This window comes from Carassius auratus, unplaced genomic scaffold, assembly GCF_003368295.1.
Source record: "Carassius auratus strain Wakin unplaced genomic scaffold, ASM336829v1 scaf_tig00214282, whole genome shotgun sequence".
In the NCBI taxonomy this organism is placed as follows: Eukaryota; Metazoa; Chordata; class Actinopteri; order Cypriniformes; family Cyprinidae; genus Carassius; species Carassius auratus.
The window spans coordinates 1,325,340-1,350,827 of NW_020527593.1; the positions used below are offsets into that span (position 1 = coordinate 1,325,340).

Genomic DNA, 25,488 nt, shown 5'->3' on the forward strand with positions numbered 1-25,488 from the left:
TTATCGGCAGGATGAGCTGAAACTCATTTCAGCAGGACCAATCGAGCAGCGTGTTTTATGATGGCTGTACAAGGCCGTGTGAGAGGTTGTGTGCCAATGTGTTTTGAATCTATTAAGCATCTGTTACCTGACAGCAAATGGCTCTGTCACTATCTATCATACCTGCCTGGTTAGGGCCATACTGGCCTCTTGGCAGGGTATAAAAGAAGACTGCATGTGTGTGAGTGTGCGCCGGCACTGCAGCTGCATTTTAATGTATTCTCACTGCTAATATGCTGCCCGTTTTCCTCATAGGTGTGATGAGTGTCGGCTCTGTTACCACTTCGGCTGTCTGGACCCTCCCCTGAAGAAGTCACCCAAACAAACTGGCTATGGATGGATCTGTCAGGAATGTGACACCTCTTCATCAAAGGTGAGAGTCAACAAAATCCCCCCTTCCTTTCTCTACCCTCTCCAGTCGTATTCTTATATTTTCCCAGCATTCCAGCTGCATTGTGGTACATGGATTGAGCCAAAAATGTTTGGGAAAAGTTTGTTTCAGTTTATCATAGTCGCCTACCTAGACATGATTTTGTGGCACTTCGTTATATGGGCACTTCCAAGAAGTTCTGAAATGTAGACAGCTAAATTATAGTCTTTTCTTTGGTATTTGGTTTTCACCTATGCCTATGCCTAATGGTTTATTTATTTATTTATTTATTTTTTGAGGTGTCGTTGTTACAGTGCAATTATAAAAAAAAAAAAAAAAAACTGAGTAATATTAATATTAAACAACGTACTTATTTTAGGGTTACTTTCTTGGTATTATGCAGAATTTACTGTTATACTATAGTATAGTACTCTTATTTTCTATAGTAAGTGCATGTAAAATGTCTAATAAGAACACTGTGAAATAAAGTTCTCTGTAGCATTTCTTTACAGAAGGAAAGAAAGAAAGAAAGAAAGAAAGAAAGAAAGAAAGAAAGAAAGAAAGAAAAATATTTACTGCACATCCTAAAAATACACTAACAGGGCTTATCTACGTCTTGACTTTGTTAATTACAAATAAAAGCTAAGTTGATGTTGTTTGAAGATGCAAAAGCAAGTGATAGCTGTAATAGTGAAAGCCAAAGACTGTTTTAAATCCTAAAAACCTTCCTCACACATCAGCTGTTTCCTGTTCCTAAAAGCTACAGTTTAGCTGTGCAGTTCACTTAGACTTAGACTTAGACTTAGTTTTTGGAAATTGACAAGTGCATTCACGTTTCCCCAAACATTTCATTTCTATTTCTCATTGAATTACAGTGCAATCAAAGGCAGTTTGTGTCTTCTTGGAAACCTAATTAAGTTAATAAAGGCATCTGCTTTTCAATGTATCTTTAAATGGACAGTCCTGCTAGCGGCATGGAAAATGGGGTTAATTGATGCTTACTGAAGAGAAACTAAAAGATGTGAAATATGATGGTGGTCTCACTGCATGGCAGAATGAGTAACATTAAATTATTGCTCAGGATTAAAATGAAAAGGTTAGAGCAGAGAGCATGATAAAAGAATGAGAAATCTAGGCACTGCCAAAGACTCTATACTATATATGTACACAAATCTTAGCCCTGGAGATGCTTAGAGGAATGGTGCTTCTATGCTAATAATGGTTATGTGAATAACATGTTACATCTTCTAACCATCTTGGCTGTGATTTAAAGGGGTCATATGATGCAATTTAAAGTTTTCCTTTCTATTTGGAGTGTTATAGGCTGTTCGAGCATAGATAAGATCCCTGAAATTGCAAAGACTAAAGTCTCAATCCCAAAGAGATATCCTTTATAAAAGTTAAGACTTGTCCACACCCTCCTAAAATGCCTCATTTAAACACATCCCCACATGTCTATGTCATGATGTGGGAAGACTTGCATAACACCACCCAAATGTTCACAAAAGAAAGAAAGAAACTGTTCGCAAAGAAAAAAGGCTTTATTTTTGATTCTCGCTGTAGTATTGTTGCAGACGAGGCCATGTTGTGGAGATGCTGTGTGTTTCGTTGTGAAAGCGAAAATACTTTTTTAGGCCTTCCAAAAGAGGACAGGACTAGAAATCAGTGGTTAAGTTGTATTTACAACACTGTTCCAGAAAAGTTAAAATCAAATATTCAGATGTCTGCAGCACATTTTATGGAGGACTGTTTGTAGCCTACGATGCTGTGCACAAATGCTGTTTCTATAAAGAAGGGCAATTCCAACTTTGCATGGACAGTCTGGCACTTCTGACTCAAAGCCTGTAAGTACATTTTCATATTTAAAGAATTTGCCAATGATGATTCAAACACGAGTTTTGAGCAGTTTAGAGTAGCGCTTGTTGTTTTTTGTTCCTCCGATCACAAATGCAGACATGGTTTTGTTTATGCGGCGCAATATGCAGTGTGGAAAAAGACAGTATAAGTCTTTATAAACAGTAATTATGTCCCCACTGGAATCAACAAATGCCTCGCTTGTTTTTTTTGTCTCATCGCAGCAGGACACGGCATCACTGTATGATAAGGGGCATAACATCTCCATCACACGCTTGAGGTATTTGGCCAATCACAAAGCACTGGACAATCTGCATACACTTTGCTTTTCAGAACGATGAGCTTTGTAAAAATCAATGCGTTTCAGAAAAGCGGTGCATAGACAAGCAACAATAATGTACAGTATGTGGAAAATAATGTGTTTTTGAACCTTGTTGAATTAATGTTCTAGTGGTTTCATCTGACATTCCATCTCTCATTACTGCAGCCAAAAGGGTCTGCTTTTGTTTGGCGCCACTGGGTCACGTGCATGAAAACAAAACATAGCAGAGCAGGAAAAGGAGAGGAGGAGCAATGTGTGCATAAGATTTGTGAAAAGAGCGGCATATATAAACACAAACATTTCTACTCTTTGCTGAAGCGGGAGCAATGTACTAAGCATAGAAGAGAGAAACTTAACCTAAAGTATCAATCTCATCTAGCTGACTGTACCAATACCAATGTTGGTATTGATACTATCGATATTAGGATTGATCTGCCAACCCCTTACTGTAGGCATAAAACAAATATCTGCAAAAATTGAACTGGCTTGAATGGCTTTACTGCAGAGCAATTACTGTATGCGAAAAAACTGAAACTGAAAAAGACTGTGAATGAGGAGTCGATTCCCCTTGATGGAACTCTCGATACCCAACACCTCGTAATCTATTCTTTTTGGAATTGATTCCCAGCCCTATCTGCATGACGACGACGGCCATGGTGAGTGCGTCTTCTGCCTGGGTAAACCCCACGCTGAAGCGGCGCTCACCAAGACCTCATGCTGCTCCTAACGCTCAAAACCGCTCTGTTACTTGCTCTAGCATTGGTCAAGTGTGTTGGCGATTTACAGGCCCTCTCAGTGAGCCCTGTACTGGGTTATTGAAAAAAGGCTTCAGTATCGAGGAAAAAAGGAGCTTTTCCCCCATACGCAGTACTCGTTCTGTATCTCAGAGAACCGAGGTTACATTATGGGTGGTTAAATTTGCGGCCCGGCACTGACCAATCTATCAGTCCCGGGGGGATACCGACGTGCGGAGGGTGGCATTCAAGAGGGCTCCTTGAGCTGAAGGGATCCCCTGAATTTGGTGAGATATTCGCCGGGTTGACGCGATAGTGACACCAGTCAACACTTTCACTTTAGTAGCGATGTCTCTTTTTCAGGTAGCATTCAAACGTTGTCTTATTCAACCGGAAGTCCCCTGTGAAGAGGACATAACATGAAATTCCGACATGATTGCAGTTCCAAGGGAACGTTCATGTTACAATCAAAGGGGATTAAATTGTGCAAGACATACATTTATATTGTATTTATTTACAGAGGTATATTACAGTATGTCACACTTCACACTTCTCTAGTAAGTTTAGTCTGTGTGTGAAGACAAAGGAGCACAAATCTGTGAATGAATGTTTCGAAGTGAAATAAACTTCAACAGAATAAAATTGAATGGAATTTAATTTATTTAAAGTTTAATAAACTTCTAATTTTGATGTTAGACTCATTTTGGATAATACAGTTTATTGTTAAATTTATAGTTCGTATATCAGGAAGGGGGAAGTGGGAAGTGGGAACCGGCGAACATTTAAACATAAAACTTTAATAAATAAACACAAAACTAAAGTAAAAACAGCAGCCCCTCATGGATGACTGCCACATAAAACAACAACATAAAATCCAGGCCTGGTTCTCTCTCTTCTAACACTTTCATCACTCCTTTTATCGTTCCAGAGCTTCTCCATAGAACTGGAGACTGGTGAGTGATGCAGGTGTCGCTCATTATAATTTACTCCACATGTCCCACTCGTCACAGTAGTGTTTAATTACCCACCATATTCCTACCTAAAATTAACATCTGCACTGGACAAAATATTTAGCACTGCATTTTATGTTTAACTTATATATTAAATATACGTATACATCCTAAAATATGAAATAAATACCATAGAAAGTGTTTTTTTTTTCTTTGCCAGAAATGCCGACACATTGTTACAACACTAATTTTATGTTTAAAAACAAATTACAAGTATACTGTTTGTGTTTCTTGAAAATTATTGCTTCAATTAATGTTTTGCAATATAGAACCTTATAATTCCAAGTTGGAGAATCTTTTCTTTTTTTAGAATTATGTGGTTCTTTGCATTTGACTTGCTCCTAAAATCCCACTTTTTGCAAAAACCTTGAAGCTCAATGTCTTAAAACCACTCAGATGGAACCTCATAATTCCAAGGTGGTGTTTTGGTTGAACAATCGTCAACTGTTAATGTAGACTGACCCCTGCAAGAGAAAGTCAGGGTAAAGGGTAGAAGTCTTTTGGCTGTGGCTGCCATTTGAAACATAATTAATTCCATTATGAGAATCAAAGAGCACTCTAGAGATGAACTCTGCGTTTAAGTACTTTAAGTTCTATAAACTGCCGCTGTGTACCTCTTTGCCTGCGGTAGGGTCGAATGTTTTTTAAAATGGCATCTTAAAATCCAGCCAGCTTCATCTGTAATTCTCTTCCTTGGAAGGATTATGAGGGGTCAACATTAAAGAGGAACGGTGCTTTGGTTTTGCTGCAGCGAAATGAAGAAATAGCGGTTTAGAAGTGTGGAACTGAAGAGGCGATTTGTTATCCATTCCAGCCTTGACTTCTAGATGTGAGCAGGGCGCATTGGTGAGAATCGAGAGGTTCCCACCTTGTGGAGCCAACTTCTTTTTCAGCCTCTCAATCAAAACACAGGACCCATTGACAGGCCCACTACCACTGTAGATCCCAAACTCTTATACTACATAGGGACCAATCAATGAGTGCTGCACGTTGATTGCAGGGTACGAGACAGTCTTCGGCTTGCTGTGAGGTTATCTGTCTCTCAGTGCATTTCTCTCACTCATTGCCTTTTTTAAAGGTCACCATAAATGGGTTTTTGCCTCCAAGGTCTTGTTTAATAAAAAAATGTGTTTCTCAGTGGATGATTTGTTGCGTCGAGACGTTTGTGTTATTAAATCACTTAATTGCGTTTGCCTTTTCCTCCCTTGCATAAAATGTTTCTGAGAAAAAGCTCAGTTTCATTAGTTTACGAGCATGCAGGCGAAGAGGGCCGATGCTGGTATCAGTTCCTACGTGGCCTGGCAATTAAAGCTTTATTAGTAAGAGTTGAGTTCATTACGAAGGCCGTGTATTTCCCAGCCTGCACACGTCAGATAACCTCCCAACCAACGAAGGCCACATCCCTCTACTGTCACTTCAGAGCCATGCCGAATTGATCCGGGTAATAAAATGACAGGCCTGCCACAATATACGGATAGCCTTTAGTTGGAGAGCCCGTTAGGTGGTGGAGGGAGGCTTGTTTGAGCTTTATTTACACCCGCGTGTCACCGTGGCTCACCCAGCAGATCTGTGGTGTGTTGGCATTGAAATGCCATTAGGCACACACAGCTCATGCAGGAATGCCTAATGGACAGCTTTGGTGGATTGCTAATTTAGTCACTATCTAGACTTAGGGTCAAAAGTCTCTTACTGCAGCAATTACAACATTTACAGAAATGTATTTGTGGGCTAGCAGGCTGAGTTGAAGTATGCTACTTTTTGAGGTTTAAACTGAACTATTTTAATTTTTTAAGACTTGTTTATCTATGAGACATTTTATGCAAGGATAAAAATAATTTTTTGCTTCTTTAATTATTTTTTTTTTGCTTTATTTAAAAAAAAAAAAAATTATCGCAGCTTTGTATTTTGCATCCATTCCAAATATAAGTTAAAGTTAACCTAATCCATTGTGGTTTGGACATTTTGAAGAAACTTGATGAGAAAAGTAAATGTTGGAATTAACTGTATTTTATGTGCTTTTGATCAAGATCAAATCAAGCTCTGATTTCCATATTTATTTATTTTTTTGTTTGTTTTATTATTATTTAGAACCATATATTATTGGGTTACAATTGCTGTAAAAAATAAATAAATAAAATAAGCGTTTTATTGCAAGTATGTGTAAATAAACAGTGTGTTGAATTTAGCTTTGCTTAGTGAATACAAAATAAATTAAAAATCATTAAGAAATTAATCATGTCAGACTCACACGTAAAATCTTAGTCAATTAAAAAGCTTTATTTCATTAAATATACATGAATAAATTGTTTTCTCACAAAGAATGATTGAATTAAACCAAAAGGGAAAAAAATGGTGATGTAACTTAATTGATTTCATTTTTATTGATTGATTGTAAATGCTTAAAAAAATATTAAAATAAAAAATAATTAACAGTTTAGAAAGAAAACATTTTTTTTTTTTTTTTATTCTTTGGGGTACAATAGCTTGTATCTTATTTACCTCTAAAAGGTTCATAGTATCTTGTACATATTAGGGTTAGGGTTAGGGTTGTTTTTCTTACAGTGTAGGTTCAGACCTTTTGAAAAAAACTGTCATTTGTTTTGAGCATTTTGACCAGCCTGATGCAGCACCAGCCTCAAGCAAATAGTTTGGGTTAGGAGGCGGGACTGTGGTTGCTGTCCAATGGATGAGAAGCAAAGTATTTGAGAAATCTGTTTGAAAACTGTCTTTAATTTTGCAGTTCAATGAAGTAACACTAGTAGTGAAAAAATTTGCTTTAATATTTGATGTGATGTCAGGTTCTTGGGATGATTATCTTCCAAGAGCAGTTGTCAGTCAGTGTCTCGACAGACTGACCTGCTAAACACCCTTATTAAGTTAGTCTTATTAACTTAAGTCACACATTTCCATGGAATGAAATTAGTAAGGGATATTAAAGACCGTTACTTATCAAAACATTTTATTGCCACCCGAAAAGATCAAGAACAAAATCACAAGCTTAACATAAGCAATTGCTTTTCTACTGGTTGAAAAGTTTGTAGCTAGTCTCCTTCAGTTTACCTTCTTGCAATGTTTTTAAGGCCAGTTAAATAAGTGTTCAATGGGGCTCTGAGAGGTCAGACATAAATAGGGTGAATTATTGTAGCTGTGCAGTCAAAGATGCAGTCTGGACCAAAGGTTAGCTTTTCAAGAAAAGGTAGCATGATCCTGAAATTGGTTACCTTGCACCCCTGCTTGCCGGTGAGTTGGATGAAGAGTGTTGAGACGTAGGGAAAATCAATGCACTGGAGTCACGTCCATCACCTAAACAAGGCAGGGTAGAAGCCTCATGTCCTTTCAGGGGCCAATTTACAGAGTAAACAGGACCCTGGAGATGGCATGGCAAATTTCAGCTGTCCCGTTGGTCACTCTCTTAGCACTTAGTGGGTTTTATTAACTCACAATGTCTCTGCAATACACACAGTGTGGACTTGTAAAACCCTTCAGTGATGTAGAGGCTTTATGATTTGGTAAAATGGCCCAATTTACCACTGAAACCATGAACCTTTCAAATCCGTTCCAGGTGTCATTTTTTGAAGTGACTGCAGCTTGGTTCATTGCTCATGTTTGCTGAACTTTAGACTGCTTGCTTTTATGCTCTGAGATCTCAGTGTACAATTTGTTTTAAAAGGGTGTCACGACACAACTAATGATACATTGGAGTTAAAGGATAGATCACCCAGAAATTAACATTCTGTCATTATTTACTCACCCTCAAGTTGTTCCAAACCTATATGAATTTCTTTCTTCTGTTCAACACAAAATATTATATTTCGAAGCATGTGGGTAACCAAACTGTTACTGGTCCTCATTGACTTTCATAGTATTTTTTTCCTGAACTATGGAAGCCATTGGGGACCACCAACAGACATAATTTTCATTTGTGGTGAACAACCCCTTTCAGTGTACTTGTTTAGTGAGAAAAGTTGCTCCCAGACAGATGAGTATAATAACCCATGATACATTATTTAAAATGATGCATTTCTTATCTCTTGAATTTAATTGGCTGAGTGGCTTTACAGAAGGCAATAATTCATCCAACCAATTCAAACATATAACACATTGATTCATTTAGGAATAAAACAGATGACAGTCTTTATAATTGAGTCCTTGAATCATTCACTGAATTGATTTGATTTGTGCAATCACACTAATTTGTTCATTAAGGCAACAAATTACTGTCTTTGAGTGAGTCCTTCGATTCTATTCATTCAGATACATAGATTAATTTAGGAATTATATTAAGTCTTTATAAGTGATTTCTTGAATCATTAACTAAATTAATTTGTTTAAAATTACTGATCAGATCAGAAACAAAACAAGTGACTGCCTTTACAAATGCATCACCAAAACATTAACTCAAAACAATTTGTTTTAAAACTGCAAATGATTCATTGACTTGCTCATAAAGACAGTCGGTTTATTTGAAACCACAGATTCATTCAGATTTATTTTTGTTATGTAATTTGTTCAAATGGTGCATTATTTGGAGAATTTGGCAAACCTGTTTGGTAGCAGTCATTATTTTTAACGCCAAAAGGTGTGATTTCTTTCTTGGTTCTTTGAAACAAGTAGGTGACACGAGAAGTAGCAAACAACAACAAGAGGGTAGGAAGAGGAGGCTGTTCTCCCCTTCACATGCATTATACAGGACCAGGAATTGCCTTATCACACTTCTTAAATGTGACATTGAACATGATAATACTGTACAACCCTCGGACCTCTGTGCTTCTCAGAATTGTCCTGGACCATGAGTGCATATGCACTGCCTTATTTAATTTGGCTGTATTTGATGGGACATCCACCCAGTATCTGCTAACACAGTAAAACTCTGTAATAACTATAGGGATGTCTCCACACCTGCACACACACTAACAGATCTGTTAAAAAATTGATTTTCTCATACTCCCATATACACATGGCACACTGTTTAACAAATACAGCCTTAGTATTACTGTGTGATGCTATAAATCACATTAATGGGGATCAGCTGACTGCATACTGTTCTTAACAAAAAGGACACACACACAGTCAGTCTTAAGGTCTTAAGTTCCTAAAAAAAAGCTGTTATCAATTACAACTTACTTTCATATTATTTCTTACCTTTGTAATCATTGCACACATTTCATGTATATTATGTGTGTGTGTATATATATATATATATATATATATTAGGGGTGTAACAATACGCGTATTCGTATTGAACCGTTCATTGGACTAATTAATTATATTTGAAAAAAAAAAAAAGAGAGAAATATAATGATATGTGTTCAACAAGGTAGCCCGATAACCCAAACGACGTAACAGGCAACGCCCCTGACACCCCCGAAGAAGAAAAAAAACACCAACTTATATGTTTATGTTAGGCTACTCAGTCAGGTGCTCGCTCACTCAGTACACGCTGAAGGCTCGTTGCAAAATGGCCAATGCGTTAAACAGACCAGAAATAGAAGATCCTCCAATAACCAACAGATCTGGTGTTTGGGTGCACTTTGGATTCCCTTTAAGCTATAATGGTGATGGCAAGAGAGTGGTGGATAAAACAACGGTATGTCGCATCTGCTACATGACAATAGTGTACACCAGCGGGAATACAAAAAAAAGAAAAGAAACACCAGCGGGAACACTTGAAACATGTCAACTCATTTACGCAGACATCACCTTATTGTGTCAGTATCTGGGAAAAGACGAAAAAAAAGGAGAAACATACAAGCAACATATTATCCCAGCAGCATTTAGACCGACATTTCCAACTGATTCAAACAGGGCAAAAGACATCACCGCGGCGATCGGTAGGCTTGATTTACGTTATAGCCACGGATATGAGACCTTGCTATTTACCATTCATTCTGTCATCACCATTATAGCTTACAGGGAATCCAAAGTGCACTCAAAATACCAGACCTGTTGGTTATTGGAGGATCTTCTATTTCTGGTCTGTTAAATGCATTAGACATTTTGCAACGAGCCTTCATCGCATACTTAGTGAGCGAGCGGCTTAGGGGCCATTCACATATCGTGCTTAAAAACGCATGGAAAATGCTAGGCGCGTCTTTCTCCTCCTTTCCAAAGCGCTCGGGCAGAAGCGCCCCTAAGGCGTCTGCCTTTGCTAAGCAACAATGACGTGCTCTCTCCATGAGACGCGGAAATTTCAGCAAAGGATAAATGGATTTGCAGCTCTAAATATCGCTTGCAGTAGCTCTGCTACTAAATTTATTTCAAAATTACAATCCATATACAACTATGATCAGCTGTTCCTTCATCTTGGCTGAGCTTTCAACGTTGTTAAGGGAAAGGATGAAGCTGATTGGTTAGTTCTTGTCACATGACCCGCGGTGCTCTTGCGGAATTCTGAAAAATTGAGATGTTTTTACATTTTGCCGTATCTAAAACGTACCGAACCGAACCGTGACATCAGTGTATCGTATCGAACCGAACCGTGAATTTTGTGAACCGTTACACCCCTAATATATATATATATATATATATATATATATATATATATATATATATATATTACACTTACCAGACACTTCATTAGGTACACCTGTTCAATTTCTTGGTAATACAATTTACTAATCAGCCAATCACATGGCAGCAACTCAATGCATTTAGGCATTTAGATGTGGTGAAGACGACTTGCTGAAGTTCAAACCGAGCATCAGAGTGGGGAAGAAAGGGGGTTTAAGTGACCTTGAACATGGAATGGTTGTTAGTGCCAGACGGGCTGGTCTGAGTATTTCAAAAACTGCTGATCTCCTGGGATTTTCACACACAAACATCTCTAGGAATTACAGAGAATGATCCGAAAAATAAAAAATATATATATCCAATGAGCGGCAGTTGTGTGCACAAATGTTTCCAACACCTTATTTGAATCTTTGCCACGAAGAATTAAGGCAGTTCTGAAGGCAAAAGTGGGTCCAACCCGATACTAGCAAGATATATCTAATAAAGTGGCCAGTGGATGTGTGTGTATATATGCGTGTATACACACACACACACACACACATACATATGCTTTTATTGTTTATCTTATTTATTTAAGTAGATGATTGTGGTTTTTTTTTTTTAAGACCTTCTTTTTACCAGCATGGACTTTGTCAGTTGATTCACACAAGCCACTGTGCAGGTGCAGATGCATCTTATCTATTTTCACTTGCGAGTGCATGTTTTAGTTGCTACTTTATTAGCGTGCTATTTATTGCTTCTGCTTTTATGATGGATGTTGTTTAGCTTTTAGTTCGCTATCCATTCATTTGCTGGAAGCCTCCATCCATGCATGTAGCCATGTCACCAATTTTCTTGCAGAATTTGAGCACTTACATTTATTTGTGATTTACTATTTCACCTGAAATTGGAAATGGAGAGAAAGTAGCTCCTCTTTTCCGTATACCACACCTCCTCCTCGCAGCATTGGCTCTTATCAGATGCAAACAAAAAAAAACAAAAAAAAAGAAAAGGGAAAAAAAGAGAACAAAATATCTGGCTTGAGCATTTTACTGCTGATTTAATTTGCCATCTCTTGGTAAGTTCACCTCAGTATCTGTCACACCTCACTAAAATGAAAATCCATTCTCTAGGAAAAAAGGTAGATTAATGAATGCCCTTTGTAATAAATGAAAATGGGAAGCGCAAATATGCATAGTCATGAAATTTAATTGTGCTTTCTGGTGATTGGGTTTTGCTGGGAGTGGGTGTGTGAGAGAAAACGGCGATAGGGCCAGAGGTGGCTCAATGTAGCGCATAACGCACAGCTTCAGCTGCCTAATGAAGCAAGTGTTTATGACTGACTGCAATTGTGTCATGTCTACTACACTGAAACACACACCTTGAGTATGTGCTCTTAGACCACCATCACACTCATTTTGTTTACTCATGTAGATTTGTTTACTCGTATCAACTAGTTGTCAAGTCTCCTTTATTTATATAGCGCTGTAATAAACAAATCTCCATATTCATCGGGAAGAAGGAGGCGGGAACCGGCGCACAATCAAAAGCATTTTAATAATTCATAAATAAATACAAAACGGCGCACCAGCCCCTCACGGACGACTGGTGCGCACAAATAAAAGCCAAAACATAAAATAATGTCCCAGGCCTGGTCCTCTCTCGTCCTTCACGGTCGTCGCTCCAGTTTTATATCCTTCCATCTCCTACGTGGGACTCGATACTAGCGGTGGGGCTCAGGTGTAGCTCATCTCCAATCACTACACCTGGCCTCACTCCTCGTTCCCACGCCTCTCGGCCCCGCCCCACTCGCCACATACCCCATCGCCCCTCGCAGGCCGGGGGGTACTCCCGAGACTGCGCTCTACTCCCCCCCCCCCTTCCCTCCGGGGGAGACCGCTCACGGGGACCTGCGGGAACCTGGGGGTAGGACAGACGAGGCGAGAGAAAAGGAGATGGAAGGAGGAGCGACAGGGACGAGAGAGGGGAGAGAGGAAAAAAAAAAAAAAAAAAAAAACAAATCCGGTTCCCAGACGCACTGCTGCTCGGCCCTCCACCGGCTGGGTGATCTCCTCCGCGGTGCCTGGCGGTGGCACTGGACGGCCCTCGGCGGACGGCACGACACTCCTCCGCCGCCCGGTGGACGGCGACGGCTCCTCCGATTTTGGGCAGCGGCAGGAGTCCCCCGTTCCCTGCCCCTCCGGATTCCGTCACGGAGGCGGCAGGCTCCGGCCCCCTGGCGAACGGCGCCGACTCCTCCGCTCCCTCACGGACGGCAGCCGCCCCTCCTTGTCGTGGGCGGTCGGCAGCGAGCTCGCCCGTCCCCGGCAACTCGCTCCAGCCCACCGCCTCGAGCGTCCATGGCGGCACATACCTCGCCTGCTCGAGGGCACCGCGGATTCACCACAGCGGCGAGGGATCTTCAGCAGCGCGTCCCTCCTTCTCCCGGGTTTCGGCACCACTGTAATAAACAAATCTCCATATTCATCGGGAAGAAGGAGGCGGGAACCGGCGCACAATCAAAAAGCATTTTAATAATTCATAAATAAATACAAAACAGCGCACCAGCCCCTCACGGACGACTGGTGCGCACAAATAAAAGCCAAAACATAAAATAATGTCCCAGGCCTGGTCCTCTCTCGTCCTTCACGGTCGTCGCTCCAGTTTTATATCCTTCCATCTCCTACGTGGGACTCGATACTAGCGGTGGGGCTCAGGTGTAGCTCATCTCCAATCACTACACCTGGCCTCACTCCTCGTTCCCACGCCTCTCGGCCCCGCCCCACTCGCCACAAGCGCTTTTAACAATACAGATTGTGTCAAAGCAGCTTCACAGTATCAAAATAGGAAAATAGTGTTTCAGTTCAAAGGGACAATAGTAAACACTCAATCACTGACCTTTTCCTGGACTGTGCCCAGTTTGTGGAATGACCTCCCAATCTCAATGAGTCTTTACTCATTTTCAAGAAACATCTAAAGACTCATCTTTTTCGTCTGTGCTTAACCAACTATTAGGACTTTTCTTGTATTTCATATTTAAAAAAAAGAAAATAAAAAATCCCTAGCTATGCGTTCTGCACAAGACTAACTGAGGCTTTGTCATGGCACTTGTACAGTATGCTGTATGTTCTCATTTGTAAATCGCTTTGGATAAAAAATGGAGAAAAAAACCTTGGGAGAAACCAGGCTCAGTCAGAGGGCCAGTCCTCCTCCGTCCAGATGAACCAGCAGGTTGATCCATGCTGTAGCAAAGTTAGATTGTGTTGTATAAACCCAGACATAGAAGATTTTTATGAAAACAGACACATAAACAGAATCTTCTGAAACTGCATTTATCTGAGGCAAAATACAGTAAAACAGTAATACTGTAAAATAATATTACAATTGTAAATGTAAGATATACATGTATAAAATGGATTTTCAGAAGGTATTACTCTATCACATGATCCTTCAGGATTTAAATGCTGATTTGGTGTACAAGAAACATTCAAGAGCTGTATATTAATTTTGGTCATAAAGCTGTAATCTAATTGGCTGATTTAGGGACTTCTCTTAGTTTGCCTAGAAACAAAGTGTGTTTATATGGTACCAGGTGGATACATATGCTTTTGAGAGTTAAATAATCATTCCTTATTCTTTCTTTCTTTTTAAAAGGTTAGTGCCATTAAACCTTTTAAAAATATTACATTGTATGGATGCTGTTTTGTTGATCTAATAACAATACAAAAGTTGATCAAACAAAATATTAAGTTGTTTTATTTGAGGCACTCAAACAGTTTAATTATATAATCAATGAGATAATCTGTATCAACCGCTTTAAAATGTCCTGTAGGTGAAATAGTCTGATTATTTCAGAAAATGCCAATAAATGGCTTGTAAAAAATAAAAAAAAGTAACTTGAAATTCCAGTCTCCCTGGCTGAGTACAGCTTTTTCAAATTACATTGACTGGTAAATATTTTTCCACCATCTCTATGAAGGGGTAATGAGGAATCCTGTGGCCTGATAGCACTCTTGCTATCTCTCTCTCTCTTGCGTCTGCCTGAAGACACCCATTGGTTTGAGCCACAGCGTTTCATTTTCTCTAGATGTCTCTCCTGCTTTCTTACATGCTGCGTGTTTTCATCTTCGTTGTGGGACATCAATTTGTCTTCCACAGAGCATGCGGGATTGTAGATGCACGCCGGCACCCATCAAACGGGGGGAGGCCGGAAAGCTGTTTCTTTCCTTAACAACTCGTTAAAGCCATATATACATGCACAAATAAATACAAAGAAAGCAGAAAACATGATAAAGGACTAAGTCATACTAATTAGCCCGCTAATTCTTTGAGGACTGTGCCAGCTTGATAAAGGATGCTAAAGCTTATTAAAGTAAAAGCAGCGTTGTATGATTTTAATTCTTTTTATGTATTTTTTTTTATTATTTTTTTTTTCAGCACAGCTTTATTTTAATCCCACTTTATGAAGTTTTCTGCATGTAGTGTGGGTGGTGGAAAGAAAAAAAAGAATGGGCTTTGATTGTGGCGCTGTAAGGCAGCAGGGGTTTCCGACTAACACACCACAGGCCTTTATTGCCACCTAGGGTCCAGACTGCGCTCTTGCTTTTCTTCCGTCTTTGCATGCTTTGACTCTCCCTTATGCCTCTAGCTCACTCACTATTTCACATGAGCTTTTTTAATTTTATAATCTAAAATGAAGAATGTGACATTTCATTATACATGTAAAAGCAGTGGCCAGAGGACTGGCTGCTGCATGGAGAGTGAATGGCAGAATGAAGGCTCTAGCTTTCCCTGGAGGAGAGTGATGGAGATATCCCACAAAGCTGCAGCCTGTCAGTGTGATCGGCCCACAGTGGGCCAGCATCTCCAGCATGTCCCTGCCTCGCAAAGAAAATGCCACACTGTCAGCAAAATGATTGTCCTGTTTTAAAAGAAGAAGATTTGAAATCGAAGCTTTATAGAGTGAAGAACGTCATATTTATTTATTATTTTTATTTTTTACATATTGCAGTTTTCAGCAAAAGTGTTTCATCTGGTTGGGCATGGACGATATGTGTGAGTTCTGTTCTTTTATGTCATATTGCTGTGCTTCTCAAACTTTCCATATACTTTAAATCAGAACAGGAAGAACCACCTAATACTGACAATGTTCCCCCCTTTTTTCAGTATTATATACTGCCTATGTCTCAGTTTGCATTTGATCTTAAAACTCTTACAGACCTGGCTACATATGACATAAAATATACTCAAAATTGAGAGCTGTTGTCAGTGTAAATGTTCTCAAGTTGAATGCGCTGGTCGCAATAACATTGAAATCAGTGCAATTTCAGTGCAACTGAAAAACATTGCTTAAGTTCGTAACTCTTGACTATTATTTATTATTGCAGTAATGATGTACATTATATAAATAGCTGAAATATATATATATATATATATATATATATATATATATATATATATATATATATATATATATATATATATATATATATATATATTTATATATATATATATATATATATTTATATATATACTGTATATATATATATATACACACACACACATATATACATTTGAGCAATATATATATATTATATATTGTTCAAATGTTTGGGGTAAGATGCTAATAAAAATTAATGAATACAGTTCTCCGTGGAATGAAATCAGTAAGGGAAATTAAAAACCATTAGATGGTGTATAAACTAAATATCAGAATATTAGAATGATTTCTGATGGATCATGTGACACTTCAGACTGTAGTAATGATGCAGAAGATTCATTTTAAAATAGAAAACAGTTATTTTAAGTTATAAATATTACGGATTTAAGTGTATTTCTGATCAAATAAATGCATCCTTGCTGAGCATAAGATATTTATTTTAAAAACAAAAAGTCTCATCAACCTCAAACTTATAAATGGTAGTTTTTTTTATTTGTTTGTTTGTTTGTTTGTTTACTGGTGAGCTCCCTGTGTAGCTGGTGTCTCAAGAACAAGCAACCAAGAAGTATCCAAGAGCCCTGATTTCACCCTGCCCCAGGACAAACACTAAATCACAAATGGGCCATGACATGTGGCTCAACGAGTAAGCGTTTGAGTCCATGTGTGTCCGTGGGAGTGTGGAGAAGCTCAATCGAGGCACTCCATGAGATTTTTAGCATGCACCGGACCGCCCTCCCCTCTTGTACCCCTTTTAAGTGCTGACTGTTCTGATGATAATGTATGGCACCAGAAGTAATTGGAAAATTGGCAGGCTTGTCAGAGAGATTTGGTGGATGGCACCGGCTGATCCGGCAGCAAGGTTCAGGAGGTGTCGTCCCACCATGAGATTTATATCATCACACGGGCCGGCAATGGCAGAGTGCCCAGAGTTCAGGAAAAAGTTACTAATTTTTCATAGAGGCCTGGCTGCATATCAAAAGTCATCCATAGACAGAGACAAGACCCATATGAGAGCGACATTGCTGAATAAAGCAAAGCTGTCTGCTTAGATTAACTGCTCTTGAAGCCACATATTGGACATGCATCACAAAACTGATGTTTGTATGTCTGTAAATTAAGCTGGCCTGAAGTAGTTTTCCTTATATTGTGCACAAACTTCATTACAAAGCTATTACCGTATTTTCCGGACTATAAGTCACACTTTTTTTTCATAGTTTGGCTGGTCCTGCGACTTATAGTCAGGTGTGACTTATTCATCAAAATTAATTTGACATGAACCGAGAGAAATGAACCAAGAGAAAACATTATCGTCTCCAGCCACGAGAGGGCGCTCTATACTCTATACTGCTGCTCAGTGCTCCTGTAGTCTACACTGAAATCATAGAGCACCCTCTCGTGGCTGGAGATGGTAATGTTTTCTCTTGGTTCTTGGTTCTAAATAAATGCGACTTATAGTCCAGTGCGACTTATATATGTTTTTTTTTTTTTTTCTCATCATGACGTATTTTTGGACTGATGTGACTTAGGTGCGACTTATAGTTCGAAAAATACGGTACTATTTAATGAATAGGTTATTATCATGTAATTGCTATGTTGTTATGATAGTCTTGCATTTGCTTCTATAAATTTATTAAAGGGTTAGTTCACCCAAAAATGAAAAATAGTCTGTTTTACTCACCCCCGAGGCATCCAAGGTGTATACAACTTTTTTTTTTTTTTTTTTTTTTTTTTTTTTGACGAATACAGTCAGAGTTATATTAAAAATGTTCTTTGATTTTTTCAAGCTCTATCATTTCAGTCAGTGGGTGTTGAATTGATTCAGTCCATCTATTTCAGCCTTATTTTCATTTTTGGGTGAACTAACACTTTAAGAGCTTTGGAGGACAATATAGGTACTTTTAAAGTTGTCTGAAAAATTATACAGCCCTAAAGTAATTTTCTATATATTGAGAACCTTTCATTATAAAGTTATTACTATGCAATTACAAGATAACTATTACTATTATAATAAGATTTGTTCCTATAAATGTATTAAGAGCTTTAAGAAACAATAGATGTTTTTAATGAGATGTCGTCATTGTTTTGTACTCTTGATGCTTTCTGTAATTAAAGCCATGAATCATCATGTGCTTCTCAGCTGTTTTGAGTGTAGTGTGTGGTCGGGGCTCTGCCATCACACATGGCTGTGCGTAGATGTGTTTATTAACCTTTGGAGGAGGGGATAATTGCAACTGTCAGACTCACTTAAAAGCTGAGATGGCCGTCATTTCCTGTTTGTCGTCTTCTCTAAATTTGCAGTTTGTGTAAGTGACTCTGGCGTGACGTTTACTCTTTGTTGTAGAGGCATTGAAATTACCATTATTCAGAGTTAAGCGTAACATGTCAAAATAGTTTACAACCTTGCTTCATAGTGATTTTCTATGTTATACACAAACACACACACACATCCAAATTAGATAAAGCAAATGTATGCAATAGCCTAGCAAGGTTTCTTCTTTTTTTTCACAAAAAAAAAAAAAAAAAAATCAGTTAAAACAAGACATGACTTAAGGTGTAGACACTTACTTTGTTGTTTGCGTAATTCAAACTAAAAGAACATTATTATCAGGGATGGCTTGATCCCACTTTTTCATCTAATGATACTGCTGATACCCTAGATTTTATTTCAGTTTATTTTGGATTATTAGTCAAATATCTGACTATTCAAGCTGAATCATTTATGAACTTCTTAAGAAGTTTTTTTTTATTATTATTATTATTAATTTTTTTTTTTTACATAAAATGTTCTTTTCCCTTAATAGAATAATTTTGTATCTTGCAGGAGGAAGAACCACAAGAGGTTGAGGATGAGTCTTTGAAAGAGGAAGGGACTGAGCGGGAGATCCCAGACTGAAAAACTCTCAATATTACCTCACGTGAAGTAATTGTCTTGTCTACACAGCCATTACCTCATTTCCTGCTGAATAGCGGGATGCAAAATAGCATTCAAAAATTAAATCAACAGACGTGAACTGCCACTGCTTCACCAGACTGAAATTTTCCTCCTTAGTGAACCAGAAAAATTATTAAATGACCACAACTACCAGCTTGAAAAAAGTCAATGCTGTGTCTCTACATATATATATATATTTTTTTTTTTTTCAAATATGTAGGGAATTGTACAGACTGATCAAAAAAATGCAGCTGATCATGATCTGAATATGAGCCTGTTTTTAAATGTAATTTTTCATACACTAATTTACATTTCCCATGAATCATGGATGTGAATATAATAATTGTATTCTTCACGCAGTGTTTCTGATTATATTTTTTTATACACATACAGAGACTGCACATTTGTCCTGTCCCGCCAAAATCCTCTTTGTCTATCAGCTTTATAATAATTGCTTTTGTTTTTGTTTCATATTTTTAAACACTAATGCATTATACACATATGAACTTGCAGTAAAACCGACAGTGGCTTGTGTTATATGAATCATTATTTCCTGATATACGAGCAAAGTCTATTTTATTATTTTTTTACAAATCTCATTTTTATAAATGCGGTATATTCAAGAACATATTTTATCATTTACAGTGTTGTTGTCCGCGCTCATGTTTGGGGCTATCCTCAGTTTTTAACACTATTTTAGTGTAAAAATAGTGGTACAATTATTCTGCCTCAGTGCTTGAGTTCAAGACAAGTCTGTTTTTAGGTACTTAAAAAAATGTGACCTTCGTAATAAACAATACTTGTGAATTTATTATTATTATTTCTGTTATTGATGCTAAACGCAACAGTACCATAACTATTCAGATATCAGTCAAGACAAAGGGCACTCAAGATCTCAATAAAGAGCCATTCTCAGGGACTGAATAGCACTTTTCACAAATAGGGTATAGAAAAAATCACTTTGGATGAACATTAAATTACAAGAAAAAAAAATTGTTTCAAGAAAAAGTTCAAATTAAATGTTGAGAATAAACATATTTATATAAAAAAGTTGTTTTGCAAAAAAAAATAAAAAAATAATAATAATCTTATATATAATATTATTCAGTAAGATTATGTCTATGAATGAAATGACTATTTTATGCCTCAGTTTTATAATGGATATCATTATTGGACATCGCTAAATATCATTCACTACAGTGAACTGGATATCAATTTAATAGCTAATATCAGAATTATGGTACTACATGATTTGAATTCCTTGGACAGGCCACAATCTTCATTTTAAGGGGCAAGCGAATGTGTTTAAATATGGCTACTTTAAATGTAATATTAATTTTATGTTCGATAGAAGTTTATTCTATTGGTTCGCAAAAAAAAAAAAAAAAAAAAAAAAAGTAGTACATTAAATTGGTAATGGGACTTCAAAGCGTACCACAATCTTAGAAAGTGATGAAGATGTTTCTCAGATCTTATAAAATATCACGGAGTGTAATGATTTGATAATGGAAGCATTACTTTCATCACTCAATGATAGATGAGTTCAAAGCTTTTTCTCAAGGGCTTAGTGATGCTTGCCAGTGGGCAAACCAACATGTCTTTTTCCAACTCTGTCGTGTCTGTTACTCACTGTGCACAAGTCATTTAACCATTCTCTCACACCACAGGAGCAAGAGAAGAAGATAAATGCAGTTTTATCCTAGCATCTCACTGCCTCACAAAGCTTCTCACCCTGTCAGGGAATCTGGCTTGCATTCTGACATTAATGCATCGAGGGGTGTAATTCCAATTTGTTCCAAAGTAACGATTAATTTGCCCATTTCAGGGCCATGCAGGAGGGACCCCTGTAAGGCCACTGAACCATGAAAGACATTATCTGAAGGGCTTGGTTTCTTTTTTCTTTTTTGTGATGTTAAAGGATTTTGTGTTGCACTGGTGATTGATGCACATTGATGACACTTCACTGCAACCGTTCATGACAGACCCCCTGAAGTTGAGCGCTCAGCATGCAGCATGCGGAGTGTGTCATTAGGGTTGTAATAACGGCAGTGGGTGCGCTTACGTCAGAATGGCCTTCTTGTTCAAGACCCCCATGGTCCGATCCACAATCTGATTACAACCTCTGAATAATAAAGAGGACTGTCATAGTGACTTCATGTTCAGCGCTTTGCTCAGCTAGCATATGCTTTAGCCGTGAAAGCTCAAAAACTACCATCTGTAAGAGCATATGATGAGATAGGTTATGAAAAGTTAATATGAATGCAAGCTGAAAAAGTGTTGCCATCATGATAGCCTGAACCAAGGAGGTCTAAAATCAAGCCAGATGTTTCCAATCATTTCAATATTAGCTGCTTGGCAAGTGCAGGACTTATAACTCTGCGATTTCACTGATAAAAATAATAATTTTTTTTTTATATATATATATATATATATATATATATATATATATATATATATATATATATATATATATATATATATATATATATATATTAAAATGAAATCGTTAAAGGTGCAATGTGTAATATTTACAAAGATCTATTTACACAAATGCAATATAATATGTATAACTTTGTTTTCAGAGGTGTATAAAGGCCTTTCTTAATGAACCGTTATGTTTTATTACCTTAGATTGAGCTATTTTTATCTACATACACCACGGGTCCCCTTACATGGGACAAACTGATCTACAGAGTGCATTTCATCACTTTGTTGTTTTTGCTAATAAAACACTGACACAATGATGAACGAGTACACCATTTGTCTTTACCAGAGTCAGCCACCGTAGCTTCTGTAAAAGGAGAGGTGAGCGGGGGACTGAGCAGTCGGTTGCAATTCGCAACCTCACTGCTAGATGCCGCTAAAAATTACGCAGTGCACCTTTAAGTTCTGCTTGCAAAAATTTTACTGTCTAGTGCCGCGTTTACAATGAAATTACCTGGAACAATTGTACCAGGAATTTTTTTTCCCTGTGACTATTTCCCCCCCTAGACCTATTGCTTTCTGTGTTTTCCACCACAGTCTAAAGTTCCGGGAAGATTAGGTGAAATGGTCTGGTGACGTAGATCTGCACTAATTTCTCAATACAAAGTACGCTGATTTTGGTCTTGCATCCTTAGTAGTTCAGACTTTGCGCATTCGACTCGGCGCAAATCTGGTAATTCTGCAAACAGCAGTGTACTTGATAACATCAGTTAAAGGGGGGGGTGAAATGCTTGTTTTCACTCAATATCCTGTTAATCTTGAGTACCTATAGAGTAGTACTGCTTCCTTCATAACTCCAAAAAGTCTTTAGTTTTATTATATTCATAAGAGAAAGATAGTCTGTACCGATTTTTCCCGGAAAAACACGAGCGCCTGGAGGCGTGACGTGTGGGCGGAGCTAAAGAATCACGAGCCCGAATAGGCTTTTGCTTTGAGAGCATTTGGAAGCTGTGACATTACCGTGAGGGAAAAACCATCATCCAAAACAAACCATGGCTAACAGTCAGATTCAGCCGTTTATTTATGATCCATAATCAGATCCAGAGGCTGAAACTGAACGAAAGCAGCAGCAGCAACGACTCGCTCCGAGCGGGGCTCGAACCCGGGTCTCGACATGGGAGGGGACGCACTAGCAAGGAGGCAGAGATATTTGAAGCAGTTTTACTCACCGCCTGCGGTTCCAACACACGATCATGACCCTTTTTCGTTGCGATTGCATCATCCTTAAGAAATAAACGATACGCAAATCCGTCGTCAAACTGGGCGTCAAACAAATCTTCGAAATGCAGGGAACAAACACAAACACTTGCACAACTCTGTTGATGCTCTGTAAAAATAAACTTCATCCACTGGTCCCTTAATGATGTTTTTTCTTTGGTAATCTGTGCAGGGTTGTCTTGCCCTGGCAACCAAAAACACACTCCTTTTGTGACATTTCGTGACGCTCTCGCTCTGATCAGTGAAGTCTGTTGTGCTCTCAGTGCTGAACGTTAAACAGCTACACAGATTCACAGCAGAGATGGTGAGTCAGGAGCAATCCGATGAAAAGTTGGCATTTTCAAGGTGAAGATATAAGCACTACTTCAAATTCATTGTGGTCAAAGGCAAGAACGTGCATGTAATGTGTACATGTGATGTGTGACACCCATCTACAAAGCTAGTGGCCAAAAACACTTTTCTTACAAAGATTATACTAGAAGTTTAGTATAAAACTCTTGCTGTCTGTTGACGTGCAATAAATATTAAAAGTTATGTATCTGTCTGTTCTACTCATTTCAACTGACTTGTGAAAACTGCAAAAAAAAAAAAAAGTACAAAATCTCTGACATGTAGCAACTTTTTTTTGTTGTTGTTGTTTTTTTTTTTTTTACAGTAACGAAATAGTAGCTTTCCCTGGTAACGAGTTACTTTTATTATAGAGTAATTCAGTTACTAACTCAGTTACTTTTTGGAAAAAGTAGTGAGTAACTATAACTAATTACTTTTTTAAAGTAACGTTCCCAACACTGCTAATGAATATATGTTAACCTGCCATATATATATATATATACTGTATTTTCCGGATTATAAGTCGCACTTCTTTCATAGTTTGGCTGGTCCTGCGACTTATTTATCAAAATTTATTTGACATGAACCAAGAGAAATGAACTAAGAGAAATGAACCAAGACAAAACACTACCGTCTCCAGCCGTGAGAGGGCGCTCTATGCTGCTCACTGCCCTCTCGCTGTAGATGGTAATGTTTTCTCTTGGTTCTAAATAAATGCGAAATATAGTCCAGTGCGACTTATATATGTTTTTTTATTTTTATTTTAAATATATATATATATATATATATATACTAAATTAAAATAGATATATTAAATGTACTTGTCCCTTTTTTTTAAAAAAACATGTAACTTAACACATTTTAATATACTATATATTTTTTATTTACAATTTTATGAGGCTTAACACTTCTATGTTCAATAACATGACATCTTTATGGCATTTATTTTTTTATAGAAATTTTAAATGCAAAAAAAAAAGGGTATCTCTGGCTAAGCATAAATGTTTTTGTCTAACCTCTTCTTTTAAATACCCATCATACTGGGATGGAAAAGGGCTTAAACTATATATAATATATATATATATATATATATATATATATATATATATATATATATATATATATATATATATAAATCAAGTTTTATACACAGAAACACAAAGTTTCCACATTGAAGTGAGCAGTCACCTGCTAATCACTTTGATCTTTGCTCTGATGGCCTCCACATCATTCTCAGTCTGCTTATAATAATTCCGCTGTTTGCAGAGGGAATTAATTAAGTAAACAGGCAGCACAACATTTCGATCAGAGCTCTGAATATGCTCTCGCTACATGTCCCTGTTTTTTAATTGCTTTAAATAATTCTTAAAATAACATCACCTTGGTATATAAGCGCTGTGGGTGACCTTTTTCCAGACTGTAGTGCTGTGACATAGTCATTTTCCAGCCCTTAATGTACTCAGAGAGTACTCTATTCAGGGAGGATCGTTCACGTGGTGCTAATCTCTACCTCTCAACACCTTGTTCCACAGGAAGTCATTAGGAGAGGGGGGTCTTAAAAGGGTTCCTGACACACTGGAGTTAGACATGTTAATAACTCATTTCAAACCTATTGTGAGAAATGCTGCATCGAAGATGTCAGTGTAAAATGTAATGAGATTTTCTGTTCTTTAAGGTTTGTAGAGGTTCGGCCTTACATTAAGAAGGTTCTCTCTGTTAAATTAAGCAAACATGACAGCAATGGGAGTGTTTTTAAGGTATTATGTAATTGTTGCCTTATAGATTACATCAGTGCTATGTATCAATGTTATTAGGATATCAGTGCATCAATGTCTTTAGAACATGTCGGGCATTCAAGTTGGAAACATAACACAGAAGAAATGAAACACTAAAGAATTATATTGTGAACAATATACCTATATAAATTGAAATGTATGCATTTAGCAGACGCTTTTATCCAAAGCGACTTACAGTGCATTCACATTTACATTTACATTTAATCATTTAGCAGACGCTTTTATCCAAAGCGACTTACAAATGAGAACAATAGAAGCAGTCAGGTCAACAGGAGAACAACAACAGTATACAAGTGCCATGACAAGTCTCAGTTAGTCTAGTATAGAACGCATAGCCAGTTTTTTTTTTTTTTTTCTTTTTTTTTTAATTAAATGAACAAAGACAAGAAAATGAAAAGTACTGGTGTTAGTAGGTTAAGTGCAGGCGAAAAAGATGAGTCTTCAGACGTTTCTTGAAAATTAGTAAAGAC

The 25,488-nt window shown here is 37.6% G+C and overlaps 1 protein-coding gene across 1 annotated transcript in view; it reads left to right on the top strand.

Moving 5' to 3' along the window:
* Nucleotides 1–19,386, top strand: part of LOC113091751 (PHD finger protein 14-like) — an 84,218-nt gene extending 64,832 nt beyond the window's left edge. Inside the window, exons 17-18 of the mRNA XM_026257380.1 lie at nt 295–412; nt 19,080–19,386. Coding sequence (XP_026113165.1) covers nt 295–412; nt 19,080–19,151 — 190 coding nt within the window. The 3' untranslated portion in view covers nt 19,152–19,386. The remainder of the gene's footprint in view (nt 1–294; nt 413–19,079) is intronic.
* The last annotated feature ends 6,102 nt before the right edge of the window (nt 19,387–25,488 follow it).